This window comes from Arachis hypogaea, chromosome 6 (genome assembly GCF_003086295.3).
Source record: "Arachis hypogaea cultivar Tifrunner chromosome 6, arahy.Tifrunner.gnm2.J5K5, whole genome shotgun sequence".
Lineage (NCBI taxonomy): Eukaryota > Viridiplantae > Streptophyta > Magnoliopsida > Fabales > Fabaceae > Arachis > Arachis hypogaea.
This window is the reverse complement of record NC_092041.1, coordinates 6,678,548-6,701,530: the sequence shown is the minus strand read 5'-3', so window position 1 is coordinate 6,701,530 and position 22,983 is coordinate 6,678,548. Positions and strand designations below refer to the sequence as shown.

Genomic DNA, 22,983 nt, shown 5'->3' with positions numbered 1-22,983 from the left:
GTTGACAGAAATTGACAAAATGTTATTGGTAAAGTAGCAGGATTTTATAGCAGGATTGATAAAAGAACATTAGAAATTTAAATCCTGTTTTGTGCATTACTGTTCATTTTTGACCAAAAACAAAAGTAGATTATTCATTTTGTTCTGTCACTATATATTATATGATTCGTCTTATCCAATGAATTGAAAACATGGCTAAAACCCAGCCGGCGGAGGAGGGTATCTAATTTAACAATTGATTCCCATCATTTGTCAACAACAAATTTTATATTGCAATAAGCTATTAGGCAACATGAAAAGATTCCCTCTTTATAACTATCTATAAATTAAAGTTCCTTGATGCTTGTGTTTTTTGAACTATATTCAGCAAATGGCTTTTTCAACATTGCTCTCTTTTACTCTCTTCCTCTGTGTCTGTTTCGCTTCTTCTTTGGAAGCGAAACCAATCTCTTCTCTGATTAGAAAGAAGCTTTTTGATACCATGTTCCTACATAAAGATGACAATGCATGCCCTGCTAAGAACTTCTACCCTTACAAGGCCTTCATTCGCGCCGCCAAAACCTTCCCTGAATTCGGCACCACCGGCAGTTTAGACACACGGAAGCGTGAGATTGCTGCATTTCTTGCTCAAATTTCGCATGAGACCACTGGTGGATGGGCTACTGCACCTGATGGTCCATATGCCTGGGGTCTCTGCTTTAAGGAAGAGATTAATCCTCAGAGTAACTACTGTGATTCTACTAACAAACAATGGCCTTGTTTCCCAGGAAAATCTTACCATGGAAGAGGACCCATTCAACTTTCTTGGTATGCAAGCAAAACCAATCATGCATTATTTCTGTATAAATCAATTCATTTTAAATGTGTATTTTGTATTTTAACATATTTTCTAATATAGTGACCAATTTTTGATATACATCTAATATGATTGATATACTAATTAGTTTTGATTTTTAGAAAAATAAAAAATACTATGTGCACCAATAAATCAACTGTATTTATTTGTATATATTATGCATATTAATTTATTCATTGTTCTAACTACATAATGAACTATTAAATAATCAAATTTATGAAATTTAATTTTGCTGTAATGTCAGTGTAACACGTGCATTTAATTACATAATGTCATATTAGTAAAAATAACTACATTTTATATTGACCACGTGAATGGTTATCTAAGAGAACAGTTGTGATTGCACGACTGTATAGAATGTAGTATAATAAAAGATTTTATAAGATTACCAAATACGTATTTCTACACATAGTGACTAATTGATGAATGATATTTTGTGTGTACACTATGACTGAAAAAAAGTACGTAACATATTTATGGATTTATGCAGGAACTACAATTATGGTCCAGCAGGGAAGGAGTTGGGATTTGATGGGTTGAGGAAGCCTGAGATTGTGTCAAACAATTCAGTGATTGCATTCAGAAGTGCTCTGTGGTTTTGGATGAGAGAGACAAGAGGAACACTTTCATGCCACAATGTTATGGTTGGAAAATATGTGCCTTCAGAAGCCGACATAGCAGCAAACAGAACAGCTGGTTATGGCTTGGTTACTAACATCATCAATGGTGCACTTGAATGTGGAATCCCCAATGATCCAAGGGTCAACGATAGGATTGGATTTTTCAAAAGATATACCAACTTGTTCAACGTCGATACTGGACCTAACTTGGATTGTGCATTTCAGAAACCCTTGTAAATAATTCTAACTACTCTTTATTTATGTTTCTTTTATTTATTCTTTTTCTAGTAAAAAATTCCTCAATAATTGTCCGATATATATGGATCTATCCTATCCTTTATTCCCTTTGTAGTGGACCCAAATGTATCAAGATATTTTCTAATATTGTTTTATAAATAAAATGTTTGTGCCAACCATTTCCTGATAAAATAAGTGCCATGTCTTGATCTTGTGTGTTATTTAAAGTTGTTTTGTTATGCAATGTTTTGGCAAGGATTTTCAGATTTTTTTAACAATGTAGTTACATTTACTTCTAACTTCTAACACACACGAGATTTGTGTCCCTTAGTTGAAGTTGGTTATTTATTTTTAGCTACTTAAACCTAATTTGAATAAATAATTTAATTAAACTCTTTTTTAAAAAATAGTTTAAACAATAAATATTTATATTAAAAATAATTTATAAATAAATTATTTTGTTAGGTCTTTTAGTTCTAAAAATACTTATTTTAAAAAAAATGTGATAAAAAAAATTTGTATTATAAAAGAAGTCATTTTTTTAGGTTCTCCGTAAATACTTAAATAATTTTTTAAAAAATTACAATTTATTCCAAATATTGATAAACAGCCCTTAATTTATCACAATTGATTAAATTGTAGCTTTTACTTTTTTATTTAAAATTTAGGTGAACTTGGCCCTAATTATACTCAACAAATACTTACGAAATTTCATGGAGTATAACCATTACTTGTTTCTAGTTCATATTTGTTATGTATATATGTCAATCTATCTTTTGCCTTTATGAAAAGCTAATTAATAAAAAGAAACTGTGACATACACTAATTAGGAATGAATGTACAACAGAAATTAATTAATTAATTAATTATACATGTTGTTGAAGGAAAGAAGAAAGTAGTGACTAGTGAGCAAGCTATGCATGTAGTAGTATATATAACTGAGGACTTAACTTTGTGCATAGTTTTGATGATTCAACACTTGTAATTAAGACTACACTAGTAGTAGTACTAGTACTAAGAACAAAATTGGAAACCTCAGTGGTGTCTCTGAAGCTACCTAATTAATCGAAAACATATAGAGATCTGCATTATCAAGAGGTAGTGAATGTGTCTACCCTTGTGATCTTCAACCTCTTTACAGTGGAAACAAACATCCTACACCAACATCAATATATAATATCAATTATTAGTTTCATTAAAGAAAGAAAGAAAGAAAGAGAATTTAGATGATGATGATGATGATGACTTACTCCCAAGGAACATCCCCAACCATAACAAGATCTCCTTCTTCATCTTCATAAGTGAGGACATGGCATCTCTCACCAGGTTGAACTACAACTTCATCCATCTCTGTACCCCAGAGAATGGTAGTGTCGAACATGTTCTCAAGTCTCTTAACAAGCTCATGGTAGCTTCTATGTGCTAATATGTTGAGCTTCCTCCCTATTGGAATGCCTTCCATGTACACCTTCACAAAGAGGCTTCCACCACATTCTTCATGAGTGCTGAGTGCAAGCCTCAGATTCAAGGAAGCAGTTGAAGAAATGTTAGAGGAAGAGGAACAAGTAGTAGCAGCTTTTCTTCCCATGCTAATAAAAAATGCTATCACAATTGCACCAAGCCTCTTATTCTTATCTCCCTTTAAATAATAAGAAGAGAACACAGAAACAGAGATCCTATATTCCTATTCCTATTGCTATTGCTATTGTTGATAGGGCCTTTTCTACATAAACTGCTGCGCCACCACCCTCTCTTTTCCATGTTGTCTTGCCAGCCGACAACTACACGTGTCAATTACTATAATAATAAACAATTTCCAACATCATTCCTATTGGACCTCATCTCCTCTTCTACTATTTTCTATACCTATACTTTTACTTCTTTTATCATATTTGCTTATTAAAAGTAAAAAAAAAATGAATATTTTATCAAGATATCTTCCAAAAGTTAGTGCGGATATCAAATGTTTAAAGTGGAAAGTATTTTCGAAAAAATAAATAGATTCTAATTTTTTAACTCAAAAATAAATAAGTAGTTAACACCATCTAAAATATATAAAGATGAATAAATTTTTAAAGAAATTTAGATGCTTCGCATTTTAAAAAATAATAAATATTTTTATATTTTTAATTAGTTAATAATTTATTTATTTTTAAATTAAAATATCAATGATTAATTTATTATTTTTTCAAAGTATTTTAATAAAAAGGGAAATGCCTTTAATGAAATCTATTGTATACCATCATGATAGAATAAACTACTATTTTATTTAAAAAAAATATTTTTAATAAAATACATTTTGAAAAAATAAATAATAATGTTTTGATTTTCGAAAGATGATTTTAGTTTAATTAAATATTTTTTTATAAATAGCAAACAAGTCATATATTTGATTCAATTTTCTTTAAAACAATTTAAAAATTATTTAAAAGATGCATAAAGAAAAAAACATTCTAACACCAAACTCTTTTGTCAATTTTTTTCCCATTCACATAAAAATAAATAAATAAAAATTATTTGTTCTAAAATCATCAAATCTAAAAATAAAAAGATCTTAATTGTTAATTAAAATATGAGCGTCAAAATCTTATCTCTAAAATCTTTTTCCAAGTATTTCACTTTTATCTTTGGTGCATTTCGATAAACTAACATCATCTTTATAGTATCAAAATGTCATTTTCTTTTGGAGAACTAAAACTTAAATTTTTTGGATGAAAATCATAATTTACCCACTATGATATTATATATGCACTATACTTCAATTGATAGTAAATTTTTGTTACTTTAGTTGAAGCTTTATGCAAATGCAAATTAATTACACTAGAGGATGATGGTGTAAAACGTTGGTGTTATGATGCATGCAACATAATATTGGCGCAGTTAAATTAGAAAGGAGACAAATGTTAGACAAGGCATGTGAGGGAGTAGTAACAGCCTTGAGTTTTGAGGGAGTGAATCTAGACACTGTAGAGTGTATAGTAGACATTTGTGGTGGACAAGAGAACATTGATATCTGAAACCTTGTACAGGGTAAATGGTATAAACCCCAATTAACACAGAGCGTTCAATGGATATAATCATCGTGTTGCGCATGAGGGACCAATGTTGCAGATACCATACATTATAAAAGGTATTGGAACCAGTGATGCCGCAAATAATGTAATGTTTTATACCTTAGGAACATATTCATGTATGTACTTCCGTGAAATGCTCTCTCTCAACAGAAAATAAAGCTATAAAAGGACATTGTAGTAGAAAATACTCATGAAGAGACAGCTTGTGTGCGCTTATTACTAACCCTCATTCAACGTCTGACACGTGTCCATGCTTTTCCTTTTCAAGAATCCACACACGACAAAGCTTGCTACTTTATCATTCTCCTTTATTTCCCCTTCTGGGCAGTGCATGAGCATGAGTAAACTTTGGTGTAACAAGCATCTATGGCAAATTAACAATGATTCTAAATAATTAGGAATTAATAAAATAATGTGACAAGTGTGATTCTGTTGATAACTTTTTTTAACGGCGAAATGATACCCCGCTCCAACCCTGGGGACAGAAAATCAAATCTATTTATTTTTTGTTTAGCACAAGGAAAAGAAAGTGCTGCTACTTGTCTCAATTTACTAGGGTGCACAACAATTTTACACGAAATTGAGTGACATGTTTTTGAAGATATTCTGGTTGTCTAGGATTGTTGTTGTATCTTATTCTCGCCACCCACGTGTACAAATACAATTCAGGCATAGAATTTAATTCTCCCATCCGATTCCCTTATCGCATGTTGGTTAACAAGAACCTATTAGCTTGGATTTAAAGCAATGGTGAATACTAACTAGAGAAGATGGTTTGGAAATAAGAGAGAGAAAAAAGAAGATAAAAGCAAAGTGTTAGCCACAACTCCAACCATAATGTTGCTTCAGTCTGTCATTTGGTCCCCAAATAAAACGACATTGTAAGAAAAGCAGTGTGCAAACCCACCTTCCTCTCCTTTTTGTTAGTAGATGTGTCTTGCAATGTTAAGACCAAATGGTCCTGTTTTTGTAACGCCTGGTATCTATATCCCTTCAACTTTGTTAATCGCTTTTAATAATTAAGTTCCATTCATTGGTCAAAGTCAAAGTTACTATATGCAGTAATAAATAACCATGTTGGAATGTCGTCCCCTTTCCAGCACTTGAACAACAACAGTGGTGGGACATGAAATGGACGCCATTAAACTCAAACTTTCCGTTGTTGCTTATTAATTGTCTCAATAAATCAACACTTTTAGTTGCAATGCAGAGATTCTAGGTTGGTTCCAACAAGTAAACATATGCAGAGAATTTTAGGCACAGGTAATCTCATTGTGATCCAATGCGGCTGCTTTCATTTATAGCTGATTGACTTCATTACAAAAAGAATTTGAGTAACCAGGTGCAACATCCAACACCTTTTTACATGTCATCACAGAAGATATGGACAAGAGTTCAAGATACAGAAATTGTTGTGCAATGTTAGAAAATCTGAGTTTACTTAATGTAACATGTCAACTTCCTTGATGCGTGTGACAAGGGAAGTATTGTGGCAGAACCAAACAGATGCCTAGTTTCTTACTTGTGTCTAGAATAGATAAACCAACACAATATAAGGAGGACTTACATTTGTCTGCAACATAAGCCGCCCATGATCAATAGAAGCAAAATTGAGAAGCTTTGTCTATAAATCTAATTCATAGAAGTTGAGAAATATTGGGTTTGTCACTATTTTTAAAGACACTGAAAGAAAATAATTTACTTTGGCAGCTAACTCGTAGGCTCCTTCAACACATGCTCCCAAGGCAACACCAGACACATAGTTTCCCCCAAGGAACAGCCCCGCAAACCCGGTGTCTTTGAGAGCGGCTTTAGCAACATTTAGTAGATCAACATGGCCAATTAAGAACTGTGGAACGGCTTTAGGCCACAGTTTCACACCTAGTACAGTTGGATTGTTGGCATTTGGGTTTATAAGGATTTTTCGCAAATCTCAATCAGCTACTTGAATGAGTTCACTATCCATCTGTCATTGAACGAGAGGCTTTAGGTATCAAAAGGAACTAGGGAAAAGAAATAAATCCTGTAATCAGACAGAAATGGTCGTATTGAACTTGTTTGAATATAAAAAAAGTTATCAAACCTTTGATAACATTCCAGGATTGGTAGCTCCTCCAATGAAATTCAATAGTAGAAGCTGTCCAGGAGGAGCCCGGTTAGGGAAAATTGATGAGCTATATCTTGTTCCTGTCAAGTGTCAAACCCAACGTGTGTTAATTTTCACAAACAGAGCAATACATTATCCAGTACCCAACAACTTGTATTGTAATTATAACAAATATTTACCTAAAGTCTCCACTCCTTGGGATCGTGGATGCAATTGACCAAATCCCTTCAGCTCACCATCTATCAAGCATTCTGTCAGAATAGCTTCTTTTGGATAGGATATTGAAACAACAGCTACAGGGGGGTAATAAATCTTTGAAGGTGCATCTGCAGCAGCATTCTGAAAGAGGAATTAAAAGATTAAGAATAGATTCCTTCAATATGTGCAGTGAGCTTGTGTACATAACAAAGGATAACTTCACAGGTTCCCCATTCTTAAAAGAAAGATTGATTTGCTGCAACCCACAACATGTGCACTGAGCTTGTGTCCAACTCTTATTTTATTTCTGCAATATGTTCATTAATCATGTTCTGCAGTATTATGCCTCTGTTGCTATACATATTTAGATTAGAAAAACAATAATAGAGCTTGATGGAGTGTATAACATTCCTTCTTTTTTGGGGAAAAAATGCATATCAAAGCAATCATGTTCATATTAATTTAAGTAAACCATGTGCAACCAAAGATGCTCATGCATATGCATGTACACACAGACTGAAACATGCAAAGACTAACACCACCCCACTGCCACCACTGCCACCACCATCATCTATTAGACCACTTCCACAAGGGACATTATTAAAATTCTAGTTGTATTAGATCATTTATTCGTAGGCTACATAATAATTTTGTCAAAATACATACTAAAGTATTTTCATGTAGGCTAATTCTTGTCATTGTGTGTGTGTGCTCTATTATTACATTCTCGTTGCAACTCTATAAAAGAAAAGATAGAATCTGATTATGTCAAACACAATGTAAAAAGATTCCACAAGCAAAACAACCATATCATAGATAATGAATATAATCCAACTCAAGAAAGAAACTAACGGATGAAGGGCGCAACAATGTCCACTTTCCACTCTGTTAATACTTGAAAGCTTCCAAGATAACTTAACTTTTTTGCCTAACCTGCCAAGAATAACTCAATTCACTAAGAACTTAATCCTGAAAAACAGTGGTAAAAGAACTGGGACATCAATATAAATTAAGAACCATAGAGTACCTTGCAGAAATTGCCTCTGGCAACATGCCCATCCCTTTTCGAAAAGATCCAACAGTTTGACCCTTTGGCTTTGGGAGATGCCTACAAGATGACTACTTGGATAAGAAAATCACCCCATAAATGATGAAAAAGATAGTAAAAATCCATAGACAATATTATTATGGATTTTGAGGCAGTTTGGAAACCTTATTTCTCTCCTGTATTGCTTTGAAAGAGCCACCGATAATGCTACCACCATTTTGCTCCAGCTTCCAAATTTTCCCATATGCTGCTTTCATACTTAGTTTTGAAAGATCACCTGCATATACACCTGCACGTGAAAAAAAAATGTAAACCATAAAGAGGAAAATAAACTTAATATGAAGCAAAAAGCGCAGATTATGTAAAAGAAAGATCGGTGGATCATTCGGTGGTAATGGATGTTGACTCTTACCTAAACAAAAAGGCTCTATCAAACGCTCAAAAACCTCGTCACCAAGATTGCGGCACACGAAATCCTGAACTGATTCCTCATGATCCTGTCACTTTTGTCAACATCATAATATTATATGAGAAGAGAAACAATAATCAAAACAGTTATTATTCTTTGATCCTTGCAAATATTGAATTTGACAATGACATGTTCAAACAAAGGGATGAAAAGTTAAAGGACAAACTGGTGGTGGAGGATCCCAAGTGCACCAAATGCAGCCCTGAATTTGTCCCCAATACTCATCAAATCAAAGGGTCTTGAAGGCACTGCCTCAGCTTCCCATCCCACAACACAAAACGCGGAGCATTAGGATCCCCTAACACAAGTTCATCTTCCAAACCACACTCCACCTACAACACCAAAACTATAATAAAAATTTGAAGCTGTGCAGAAAATCATACATAGGACAAGTTTTACCAATTTCATCCAGCAGTAATAACTTGTGATTCTAAGATTTCAATTTTCTTATTGAACTAGCTAGCTATTCAGAATGAGCATCGAGTACCAGGAATTGATCATAGAATCGGAGGGTTTGAAGTTGTTGGGACCTTCTTTCCAGAGAAAGCCGTCCCGTGAGAACTACATTGGGAATTGAGTGGTTGGAGGAGAGGTCGGTGATGCCGCCGCCAACCACGACGCAGTCCAGCGGGGCGGAGTTTATGGCAGTGCAATGGCGCCGAATGGTAATAGAGAGCTTCGGAATTGGGATGGTGAGAAGCTCAGAACCAACTACACTGTTACTTACTCCCACTGGAGGAGAAGTGTGTGCGTGTTTTTTTTTTTTCTGAGGAAGAGAAGTTTAATGTGTGGGCCCAAATGTTAATGGAGATTGGGTCGCCAACGAATATATATTATTTTATTATTCAAGGTCTTGGCCCAGGTAACGTTACAATATGGGTCGCAGTTTTGGGCTCCACCAAAATAAAAACAATAATGTTGCTTTTATTTTTTATAATGTTATTTTTCATATGATTTTTTTTATATTTTATATAAATTTGTAGAGAAAAGGAGGAACTTATCCTTCCCTAAAATTAGTAGGCAAAAATTTAGTTGACTGTTGTATAATTTTTTGTTTTAAAATATCTTTCATTATATACTTACGTATAATACATTTTGTTATTTATTGAATTTGAAGTTTTGAACCAAAGACTTTTTAACTAGAATGTAAGATATTTACTGTCTTGTGTAATCTCACTAACTGTCTGTTAATATATTAATGTATTTGATGTTATTGAAAACTTTAAAACTATCTTTTTTTCACATAATCCTTTTTTTTATGAAAAAGTATAGGGTACCAACATATTATCCGCCAACTTCTGCCAACTCTTATTTATATTTGTGTTTCATGGAAGTGTGTTCGTAGATGTGTCTAGTAATTAATATATTTAAATACATATATAAAGAGACACATCCAGAAAATATATCTATAAAGACACTTCTATTAAACACAGTTATAAAAAAACGTTTTTATTAGACACATCCACGAACACACTTTCATGAAACACAATTATAAATAAGAGTTGGCAGAAGTTGGCAGATATGTTATTGGTAACGTAGCAGAACCGTTTTTTTATATTCCGCAAAAAGAAAAGAAAAGAAAAACTCCACTCAATTAAGTTTTTTTTTCGTATTCTTAGTTAGGAACTCAACTTAAGTAGTTTTGAGACAGATTATTTGATTAGGTGTTTGTTTTGATACAATAATAAATTTATATGTATCTATACAAAATAAAAATATAGACAAATAATAAAATAACACGTGAATTATAATATTTATGTCAGTATTTTTTTAAAATATATATAATATCAATATTTTTACTAAAATATCTTTATAATTTAATAAAAATAAAAATATAGTTTTATTTAATTTTATAAAAAAATCTAAATATCCCTTTTTTATTAGACAAAACTAACTATTTAAATTAAAAAATTTTAAAATTTAAGTAATTTTAATCTTATAATTTTAACTTTAAATAATTTAAAAATAAAATAAAAATACATTTAATTATTTATCCACACTAAAAATAATTGTTTCAATCTTATCGGTGCTTCTCATAAAGCCTAATCTCTCGTAGTTATTTATACAAATTTAAAAAAAACACACATCTAAAAAATTTAAAAAAAAAATTTAAAAATTCTTTATCTTCTGGATTTTCTCGTCTCCCCTTCACCCTCTCAAAGAACGTCTCTCTCACTCTCAATTTTTCGACTAAAACTCTCTCTTCTCTCTCAATGCCACTAGCCCACTAGAGTCTCTCTCGGTCTCACTCGAGTCTCGTCTCCTTCACACTCGCCGGCGTCTTTTCATTCGTCTTGTCTTGTTGCCGGCATTTCAACGTCTCCCGACCTTTCCAGAGCTCCTCGTCATCTTCTGGTTTCGGGTCCTCGCCGTCACTAAGTCACAGTGGATAGTTGGTGAGTTCCTATATCATCGCTTTTCTTGTTCTGTCTTTTCCAGATTTATCTTCTCCTTGTATTTTAAGATGATGCTAAATTGCTAATAAATTAATTTACCTTGTTGATGATCTAAATGTTGCTATAAATCATGAGTAAAGTAGGATTATCAATTTACATAAAATTTCTTAACAATTGTGCATTCAGTTTAGTAAAATTGGAACATTCTACATTCACAAATCAGCATACTACCTTTACTTATGATTGTACTACTTATTTATGCATTGTTTATGGATTTCAACTTTGGTCATTTGCCAAGTTTCATGTCTAATCATTTAATTACTTCTATTGGTGATAAAATATTTTGGTTGTCTATATTTTTATTATGGTATATATGTACATAGATACATATTTCTATTATTAGTATGCGTCTGTTGGGGAACTTATAAAATTACATTTATTGAAGTTCTGAAATTAATGTTATAATTTTTTGAGTTTTATGATCCACTTGTTGGACAAATTTTTTTAGACGAGAGAGATTTAAAACTATATAATTTGAGATGGTTGAGAAGCCATCTTGGTCTGGTTCAACAGAAACCTATTATTTTCTCAACCACCTTAAGGGAAAACATCCTATATGCCAGGCACAATGCCAGTAAAAATCAGGTGAAAGAGGCCGCAAGAATAGCAAATGCTCATTATTTCATTAGCAGTTTTTCTCATGGTTACGACACACATGTTGGGATGAGAAGTGCTAACTTAACTCTAGGACAAAAATAAAGAATTGCAATTGCTACAGTAATTTTGAAAAATGCACCTATGTTATTGTTGGATGAAACCTGTTCATCTATTGAATCTGAGTCAAGTCGAGTGGTGCTAGAGGCTCTAGACACACTAGTCATGGAGAGGTTTGCACGTGACAAGAACGGGAACAATGAAGCTTGAATTAGCACTAGGCACTGATAGTCATAGAAAGGAGGAAAGTATAGCAAGAATAGATGTGTAGAATTTGAAAATAGGAGTTTGGAGTTTGGTTGGTACGAGATTTTTGAGCTGTATGCATATTCTTTTGGAGGCAAGTTGTTTGGACTAGCAGTGTTGTCTCCATTGGTATTTTGATTTATTTCTTAAAAAGAGGAGGGTGCTGGAATCAATGCTGATTCTGCTTAGTTGGGATCTATAGTGTGGATAGATGATAAACTTATTCATTAATCATTACTGTATTTTTTTTCTTGTTTGTGAAAATTATATAGAAAATTCAGTCCATTCATTGTAACCTCTGCACGTATATAGTGAAAGTTTAGAAAAATTTTCTCTTTTGTTGGTTGACTTAAACGAGGCCTCTTAAATTTTACCCCTCTCCGTAATGAATGCAAATACTCCATATGGAATCCTATTATTTTTCAATTTGTTTGAGAGTAAATTATTACATATTCCCCTTTAAGAAGCATTTTATGACCTACTATTTACATTTTGTAAATAGACATTTAATCTATTTAAATTAATACCTATGATTTAGCTAATAATTTGAATTAATTAAACTCAATTTATTGCTTAATTGTCTGCTAATTTTTTTCTCTTTTTAGGCTATGTTTGGTTGAAAGGAAAGAAATAGAGAGGAAATAAATAGAAAGGAAAGAAAGGAAAGGAAAGAAATTGAGTGAATTTTTATTTTCTTTAGATGTGTTTGGATGAAAGGAAAATAAGAAGGAAAGAAATGGTATAAAAAGACAAGTTTATCCTTATATTATAAAATATATTGAAAAAAGTAAATGGGTAATATTGGAAATAGAGAGAGAAAATTAGTTTTCTCTCCATTTTCTCTTCATTGTCGAAGGGAAAAAAATTGGTGGGCCCAATCAATATTTTTCCATCCATTTTCCTTCCTCTCCCATTTCTCTCCTCAACCAAACAAGGGAAAATAACTATTTTCCTTCCAGTTTCTTTTCCTTCCTTTTCCTTCCTCTCATTTTCATCTCAGGTGCAAGATTTATACTTTATTATTCCTAATTATTTCTTTTCAGTGGGTAGTGATACGCCCTCTTTCTTATCAGCATGTTAGTATTATGTACATTAAGACTGCACATTCATGTATATTTTGATATACTAGAAACTATGAGAGTAGACTGCTAATTATTTCTTTATTAGACATATATATCTATTTTATAGATAAAGATGAGTCCCCTAATTATATAGATAAAGATGATTCTCCTAGCTAATAAGTCAAATCATTTTTATTTAAATGTATTGTATTCTTGTTTTCAAAAGAAAGAATGTAGAAAGTTAATAAGTCAAAGAATTTTTTTCTGTAACTCTTGACTGTCATAAAAATAACATTCTTATGCAGTAATAATTCCTAGCTTTCATAAAATTTGATTGACCAATAATTTTAGTCATAAAAAATTGAGTTTATTTTGCTTATTCCATTCTCTTAGCATTTATTTAGTAGCTAACATGTTAAAAATTTAAGTTCAGTTATGGAGGATGATGGCAAAGAGTCATAAGAATGGTGATCACTCTGAGGATTTAAATTTGAGTATGAGTGTAGTTCCGATGAAAGTGATGATATGATGGATGTAACTGTAGATAAGGCAGAGGCTGATACAATTAATGTTGATGGTTTTGAAAAGTTGATAACTAATTTGACCATCGAAAACATATGGAAATTGGTGTTTGATATGAAATCTCAAGTTTGTGAGTTTTATGCCAAATATGCCAAGTGATAAAGATTTTTGTCCCGAAAAGACTTGAAGACGGTAGATATCAATGACAACATTAATACATGACAATTGGTTTGTAATAAAGCAGGAGAAAGACATTGGAAGCACCTTAAAAGGGACAATCGGCAAGGGGAGCATAGGAAAATTACTCGTGTTAATTGCAAAGCTAGGATTCGTTTCATTCGTCACTATAGGACGGGTAAGTGGAAAGTCAGCGTCTTTGAGAGTGAATACAATCATCCACTGTGTCCACTTAAGTACAGACATCTTATTGCTACAATCATGGGCTTAATGATGCTGATAAAACACAAGCAGGTAGCTTGCGAGCATATGGTGTTAAAACCTATCACATGAGTTACATGATTTTCCAAAAGGGTGGATATGATAAAGTTGGTTTTACCAGCAAAGACCTACATAACCACATTAGTAAGACTAGGCATGGCCAAGTGAAAGACGATGATGCTTTTACTGCATTGGCTTATCTGTTGTGCAAAGCAGACAGTGACCCATTATTTCTAGGAAAGTTCGCCTTAAAAGATGGTAAGTTAGATAATTTGGTGTGGACTGATAGAGCAATCGTTGTTGATTACGAATATTTTGGTGATGTATTGGCTTTTGACACCACTTACAAGAAAAATGCCTACAACAAGCCCTTGGTCATATTTTCAGGGACCAACCACCATGGTCAAACAACTATCTTTGGATGCGCCTTGCTTTCGGATGAAAAGTCAAAAACTTTCAAGTGGGCACTGAAAGAATTTTTGGAAATCATGTCAGACAAACTATCTGGAGGCAATATGACAAACAGGGATCCGCTATGAGAGATGCCATCTTAGAAGTATTTTCTGGTATACCACACCGCCTTTGTGTATGGCATCTCCATCGTAATGTGGTACAGAATATAAAAAACAAATATTTTTGGGATGACTTTAATATATTATTGTATGTACAGTTTACTGCAGAAATATTTGAACAGAGATGGAGCGAGATCATATCGAAATATGGACTTGTTGAGAATAAATAGGTCCAGGGCATTTGTAATGACAAAATGAAGTGGACTATCGCATATTTGAGCGAGCACTTCTTTGACCGCATAAGAACTACATCATAGTGTGAGCAAATTTATTCATTATTGAAGAACTATATTGACAGTAAAACCAGTCTCCTTGAATTCATGCATAAATTCAGTGAAGTATTAAGGCATTACCGAAACAACCATCTTACTGCTGACTTTGATAAACTTTAAGTTTCCTGTTTTAACTATGTGCTTGAAAAGTTTTGAGAAACAAGCTACTGAAGTTTATACTATAAATATTTTCAAACTTGTAAAAGATGAGATAGAAGCAGAAGGTGCTTTAAATGTAACTGAATGTCCAAACAGTGGAGATATTATTGAGTACAGCACGAGTGAGTATTTTAATCAGCAATGTTGGGAATAAGGAGTATGACCACAATCCAATCAATCATGTGTCAAATAATTTGTTATTGTTATTATATTAAAATGTTAATAGAATAAGGTGACAACCATGAGTTCCAATTTTAAAGACAACTTACTATTTATTATTAAACATCTTGAGAAGATGTATGATACCCAAAGCAAAATAGTATGGCTATCAAAGATTTTATTTAAACTAGTGAGAGTATTGGACAATATATTTTGAATTAAACAACTTTAGAAGTTGGAATGCCATTAGACAAATGGCTTTTGCGAGAATTGTTCTTGCAAGCATTTTTTGGGATTTATTTTGTTACAAACAATTTATAATTGGCCTTAATATGATTAAGGTTTGTGATCTTTTTGGAAAAACTCAATATGAGTATTGAGGATACGAATCAAAATTGCTCTTAAAGATCGGTTTGACCAATAATAAAGATATTGAGTATTTTTATTATAAGAGCTAAAAGTAAAATCTCTAATATCTAATTGATATTCTATTGAATAGAGGACGAGATTCTCTCCATGCACAAATACTAGTTCTCTATGTACTCCATTATGTTTAAGAAACATGGAATTTGATTTGATTGAGTATCACTGTTTGTTAAATATTTGGACTATGTTTTAGAAATATTGGTAAATTAACAAATTTTTTACTAAATCAATTTTTTACCTATATAAGATATGGAAAGTGCATAAGTCGAAACTCAAGAACATTAGAGTTTGGAGATGTCTTATATGTGTTAAGAGGTTGCACAATAATAGAATTAATATTAGATCTGATAAATGAGATTTATTGGTTACCCTAAAGAAATAATGAGTATTATTTCTATCACCTTTCTTAAAATAAAGTGTTTGTGATAAGAGGTTGAGTTCTTTTTTAGAAAAAAAAAAGATTCCCTCCCAAAGAAATATAAGGTGAACAAATAGAACTTGATAGAGTCAAGACAATCAAAAAGTTTGATTTATACAATGTCAAGAGAAACTTTGTATTTACAAAGAAAGAGTGGGAGTACAATTACTTTTCTTAGAATTCTATACCACTCAATAGAGGATATACTTTCTCCTAAAAGTATAAAAGGTTTGATCGTCAAACTAACTTTTCGAAAAAGTAGCCTATTTGTATCATGATACAATTTTATAAAGATAGATCTAATGGTTACTTAGCTTTTTTATAATCATGTTCAATAAGGATTGTCCTTAAAATAAAATTATGCACTACTCTAGTGAGAGATTTCATGTTTTGAGAAAATGTGATATTTATTATGCACTAGGTGTATTTTACAAAAAGGTCAAGCAAACATGCTCAAGAGCAAAGGTGTTTAAGGTCAAAAGAGTTTTGATAAACACAAATGTACATTAAAAAATTATACACATGATTGATTGGCTCTAGTGCAAGTGAGAGATTATTGAGATAATAGTATGCCCAAGATCCAATCTATCATGATTGGCTCTTGTGCAAGCGGGAGATTGTTGGGAATAAGGAGTATGACCACAATCCATTCAATCATGTGTCAAATAATTTGTTATGTTATTATATTAATAAAAACTTTAGACGCTTTAGTAAAAATTTTATTCTTCGATTGTACGAAGACTCTATGCGTATCCACACCGAGACCAACCTCTGTTGTTAACAATAACATATTATTTGACACATGATTGATTGGATTGTGGTCATACTCCTTATTCCCAACAAGCAATGGCTATTTAAAGTATTTTACAATAAAGACAAAGATCTGTTTGTGTGTGAGTGCAGGCTATTTGAGACTCGTGGATTACCGTGCTCCCACATTTTTTGGGTCTTGAAGCATCGCAACACAAAATGCATACCTTCATCTCTTATCCTGAAAAGATGGACAAGAGATGCAAAGAGTAATTTTATATGCTCAATTGGAGAGCAAGACTCCGCTAATGATATAGTGCACACACTTAGATGCAGTACAATGGCATCAATTTGTTGGAAGCTTTATGATATTTCTTCAAAAAATTCATCCGACTATAGAGAAATCTCAAATGAGTTACTTAAGCTAATTTCAAAGGTAGAAAAAAAAGTGATGCGCAAGCGACACTTCCCCCACGTCAACGTTAATAAGTGATCCAGCTGTTGTGAAATCAAAAGGTGTTCCAAGAAAAGTTTCGAAAGGCCAAAAGAGGCGAAGATGTTCACATTGTAAGTCAAGAAGGCATTTCATTAGGACATGTCTAGTCCTCGTCAACGAGGACTCACCTGTTGAATACTCAAATAAAGAAGATGAACTAACAGTATTAATATAATGCTTTTTTTATTAATTACTTTATGCTTATCTATTATTTTAGTATCTTTTATAGAACTACTAAAAGATGCTATATTTTGATTAAGTTTTTCTTTTTTTCGTAGTGCTTATATTATTTCTTCTTTTGTCTGTAACAAAAGATTCAAAGGTAGTGAAAGCAAGAAGTTTATATCTAATTTGAAAGCTACACCGAAGATTAGAGCAAATGGCAAAAAAAGATGGACAAAATGTAATATTTTGCATATCTAATCATTTATATTAGGATGTTCAAGAAGAAAAATTATAGTCTTATTTTGACTTTAGATTGTTTTAATCCAATAGCATAAGTGCAACTGAGAAAACAAGGGAGAGTGAGATCAAGACTTTGAAAAAGTCTTACTTAACTCTAGCTTGTCTTACTAGTTTCTTTTTTGAATATTGTATCGTAATTGTTTGAAAATTCTGATTTATGTTCAGACTGAAGAGATCACTCTAACCCAAGGAACATTAAAAGAAAAGACCAACACGTTAGGAATAGAAGTGTCAAAAGTTGTAGGTGCAACCATAACCAAGAAACTAGGATTGCCACAATATCCTATGCATTATTATCCAGTGGTCTATCCTTATCAACCTTATGGTGGAGCCCTCCCCATTCCCTTTTATTCAGTTTAACATGGCACAACATACTTCAACCATTATCCTTCTACTGCCGGAATTACATCATATCATCAGTTTTCCTATGTCTCGCCATATTCTAGTGGACCCAGTGATATGAATGCATGTGTTGGACTTTTGAATGATGTCATCAATAACAAAAAGCCATAGGATCTATATATTATATTTTAAATTTTCTATATTTTTTAGGGTATATGATCTTGAATTATAGATTTTTTTGTACTTTTACAAGTTCAATTTCTAATCATATTCTTTTGTGACGTTGAAAGAAATAGACATGACATAAGAGACTATTTATTATGGTCATTTACATGGATGTGTTCAAATTATTTGAGTAGATGTGAAAATATATGAGTAGCTTTTGTGCTAGCTATGATTTAAGTTATGACCTAGTTGAGGAATTTCTTTCGTGCTGATATACAGAAATTATTATTTGACACAATGGAAATAAGATTTCAGGATGAATGGATTGACTGGGAAAAAAATTCGGAAAATTTTTTAGGCACTTGTCTCGGAATCTGTATATGGTGATGCCTGTAATTTGGTTGAATATTGCTGCTGTAGATTCTTGTCAAGAGATGGTGCTAATATTCATCTTTTCTGTTAGGTTAGTCTATCTTTGTTCTTTGAAAGGTGTACTGAAAAATTTGATGAGAGGTTACTATTAAAAATTAGAAGATATCCATATCAATATTTAATATCTAGGTTTGTTGCACTCATTTGCCTTTGATGGTTACATCAAACTGCAGAATGAAGTGAGTTGGCTGAGCAAGATTCGGCATCAAAATATCATAAAACTCACGGGCTATTATATTTATGGTGAATCAAGATTCCCTATTTATGAATTGATGGAGAATGGATCATTGGAAACTCAATTGCATGGTACATTGATTTCATTTCATTCATGTTGATTCAGAAGAAATACATAAAAATTATCTATAGTTGGGAACTAAAGTGTCTTATATTGTTTGTTTATATTAACCATAATTGTAAGGCATAATCGTGGATCATCTTTAACTTGGTATCTCCATTTAAGAATTGCAGTTGATGTTGCCAGGTGATTTTATCACACTTATTCTGTCAAAAATTGCTAGTAAAGTATTCCTTGTCTTTTATACATACTATAATGATTAATGACTGACATATTTGACATTGTTAGAGCATTAGAATATCTTCACGAACACTCCAATCCCCCCTGTAGTTCATAGGGATATAAAATCTTCCAATGTTCTTCTCGATTCTAACTTTAATGTTAAGGTTAGACAATACATGACAATTTAATCATACATGTTAATTTCTGATTTATGTTCCTACACTGAGTTTTATGGTTCAGCTATCAGATTTTGGACATGCTATATTGCTATCTCTTCTGTAATGCAACACAAGAACATGAAGATGTCGGAAACTTTGGGATATGTGGCACCTGAGTACACATCACATGGTACACAAGAATATTCGTTATTATAATTAAAAGACAAAAGCTTATAGTCCTTGTTACACTGCTTGCTTCTTTCTTGATCCAAGTGGTTGCACTATTTGTACTACCTTATAATCATATTAGTTATATCCAGTCAATTGCAAAAATTGCTAGGTATTCTCATAGTTATGTTAAAAAGGGCAGAGAGAAGTGGAAAAGCTTCAAAAATGTTATGAGAAATTGAAATTGTAAATACTAATAATGATGATTAATTCATGTTACTAACAATGCTTAGTGGGATCATGTTTGTTGTAAAGAGTACGAAAGATACATACTCAGAATCAGTTTCTTCATCTAGCATAAAGAACAACTTATCTTCAATCTGCTCAACAATAATGGAAACCTATAATGATTAAAATTAGCTGTCAATACAAAAATATGGTATGCTAATACTTTATATTGAGAACACCACTAAGGAGCGGGAACCAACCGGGTATTTCTCCACTAATTTCCTTAGTGTTGACATAGCAAGATGCCATAATTTTGGTTGCATCAAAGAAAAGATTAAACAGAAAACGAGAATGTATAATACATTATCTAAATGAAAATTGTATAGGGAACAAACCTGTCTTGAGGACAGAGTGGAGAGAAGAGTCTGCACATGTGAGTGCATAGAAACAGCTTGGGGTGTAAACAAGTTATTGTGTAAAGCATGCACTCCTGTAGTTTAGCAAGCAAAACTTCAGATAACAATCAAAAGAATTAAGCAACCAAGATACAAACTATCTTGGTAGCATTATGCGCTGCACGTTCCTCTTCTATTCTTCGTTCTGTAGTGAAAAGTTTTTCTAGTTGTGCATTTTCAGATTTGTAAAAAATAATGCTTAAAGGGGGAATAGGAATAACATGAAACATGAAGTATAAACAATGTTTGGCACCAGAATTTCCATGTCAGGTACCCTTGATGAAGCTTTTCGAAATCCTAGTGCATAGGGTAAATTAACTCCCTAAAAACCAACTCATATATCAAAGAAACTACTATTTACTAATATGTATTATTCTGAATCTACTGATTATGATAAAATCAATCCTAATATCAAAATGGCATAATAACGAGCTCCACTAGAAGAAAAATCATAAAAGATCATAAAACCCAGAAGTAATAATGATGGCCAAGAAAACCTACCTTTGAGAATAATATTATATCTCTAATCAAGTCGAAACAATAAGTAATCCAACAAACAAAAAAGAACACAAACGTGAACAAAATATAATGCGTATGTCACTAGAAGGTTTATATGCCTACAAGAAAATAATAAAAACAAAAATAACAAAATAATGGAATGTTATAAATCTAATCTTGTAGGAATTCATGATCATGACGATGGTAATTATCATTTAGCTTTCTAAGATTTTCAAAGGCATTTTTGTACCTTATACTCGATCATATTATGATTCTTCGACATGAATGAGACTGCAATTTTCATTTGATTCCCATATCCAACCTAATAAAATATTAACATTTAAAAATTAGGCTTAACTACCTAAATATCAAAGAAATAATGAGAAAAAAATTAGTGTATAATATTACTTTTATGTTAAAATTATCATCTTCAAAACAAGCTATCATCCAACTCGCAACCCACACACCTGTGTCATTCCTACATATCGAGCAAAATATATTAGAGAACACTATATAATTGCATAAGTTCATACCAATAACTACTAATTATATTATCTTACGATCCAGCTTCGAGGGTGGGAAGGCCTTCTGGTTTTTAAAATTCAAATTGTGAAGAAATCAGATTTAGAGTGCTCTTAAAGTCGTAGAATGAACGATTTTCCAATATTTCGTCTAAAAAAATGGCATGTTTATGTGTATGTCAGAGTTTGTTTTTTTAGTCATATATCTAGATAATTAACAAAAAAACAGAAAATATATTTACTAATTTCAAGGCTTTCCTCTTTCGCTTGAACTGTTTCTCAATGGGAAACGAATTTAGCAAAATGATTTGTTTTTTAACATGATTGATCACTACGAAGTACCAATGTTCATGACCTTCGTCAGTAGTTTCAGATACAAGGATAAACACCTAATCAAGAGAAAGTCATGTTATTTATTATAGTTTTTATGTATATTAAAAATACATGCATTATGTTATGGTATATGATTTATGCAACAGTCCTTACTCTTTTTAAGCATTCAACTTTTTCCAAATAAATATCAGTGATATAATACTCCAAGCAGCTAGGATCTATCTTGGTCTTCGTTGTCGCCTATGTTAATTTTATCACTTGTTTATTTGCACAATACAAAAAAAAAATACCAGTATTATTTTAACATACACTCCTATATACTTACCGCAAAAGATGGAGGTACAAACCAATAACCACTTTCTCTTTTTAACTATGTGGTCATCATATCTGCTACTAAAAGTAGCACAAAAGAATCAATTGGCTTGCTTGGCATCAAATTCCTGAATACATCTCTGCGAGCTGTAACCCCTTGAAAATACTATATCTTTCTCATTACTGCCAAAGATAAATTAACATAAATAAAAATAGTTAAACAAATCCACAACACTGTTCAAAAACAATATGCTGATTAAGTTTACTTACTTATCCACCAATAAATCACCATATAAGTATGCTGTAATTGCAAGTTCAGTATCGTCCAAACCCATCAAAGCTGTTGGTCTAAAAGATATATGCACCCACTAAATATAAAAAAACCTATTACTATTGAAATAATAATAATAATAATAATAATAATAATAATAATAATAATAATAATAATAATAATAATAAAACTAAACTACTTATTACTTAGTACTCACAATAAGTAGCTCTAGTTCAGGAACATTAATTGGAGCAAGTGAGTCTCTTCTTTCTTTAGCAATAGACAAATCCGTCTTTGCCTTCTTAATAGAACATAGCAACAATGGATTACTCGACGCACTACCTTGTTGAGTAAGAGTATTAGAATTGGAACCAAAGACCTTAAACACCTTAGAGGGAGAGCTTGTATTATTTTCCAAATGTTGAACAAGAGATTGGATTAGTTAAATCAATTGACCAGTTGAATTGGCTAATGAATCCAAAGTCACTTTGTCCTTCAATGGATAATGTTCACTGTAACGTTAAAAAAAAAAGGTTAACAAGAATGTAAATATAAAGATAATAGTGAGATATTAATCAAATGACAAATTGAAATTCACAATAAACACCCAAATCTAGAACATAAAAAATTATTCATCAAATTATAAATCTAAATTTACCGTAACCAGAGTCTAGATATAAGAGATGTGTCATTGTCACCCCTTTGGAACAGACCCAAGGACGTGTGCGAATGTGTGCGCAGTAGGGCAAATTGTTAAGGACACGATGAATGGTGACAATGCAACAAACTATGGCAAGACAGCAAGGCAAAAAAGAGAACGAATTCGCAAGAATAAAGAGAAGCAACGGAAATAGCATAATTATGTGCAGCTATGCGTGAA

At 32.2% G+C, this 22,983-nt stretch overlaps 2 protein-coding genes and 1 pseudogene across 2 annotated transcripts; 1 reads left to right on the top strand and 2 right to left on the bottom strand.

Moving 5' to 3' along the window:
• Nucleotides 1-354: 354 nt before the first annotated feature.
• Nucleotides 355-1,905, top strand: LOC112695657 (chitinase 10). The gene is made up of 2 exons (XM_025748086.3): nucleotides 355-807; nucleotides 1,347-1,905. Exons 1-2 carry the CDS (start codon nucleotides 371-373, stop codon nucleotides 1,711-1,713), a joined length of 804 nt encoding a protein of 267 aa, XP_025603871.1. The 5' UTR covers nucleotides 355-370; the 3' UTR covers nucleotides 1,714-1,905.
• A 641-nt stretch (nucleotides 1,906-2,546) lies between these two features.
• Nucleotides 2,547-3,419, bottom strand: LOC112695655 (auxin-responsive protein IAA30). Its single transcript, XM_025748085.3, has 2 exons — nucleotides 2,964-3,419; nucleotides 2,547-2,868 (listed from the first exon to the last, which is right to left on the bottom strand). Exons 1-2 carry the CDS (start codon nucleotides 3,299-3,301, stop codon nucleotides 2,805-2,807), a joined length of 402 nt encoding a protein of 133 aa, XP_025603870.1. The 5' UTR covers nucleotides 3,302-3,419; the 3' UTR covers nucleotides 2,547-2,804.
• Nucleotides 3,420-6,059: 2,640 nt separating this feature from the next.
• On the bottom strand, nucleotides 6,060-11,886 carry LOC112805223 (protoporphyrinogen oxidase 1, chloroplastic-like; annotated as a pseudogene).
• Between the last annotated feature and the right edge of the window lie 11,097 nt (nucleotides 11,887-22,983).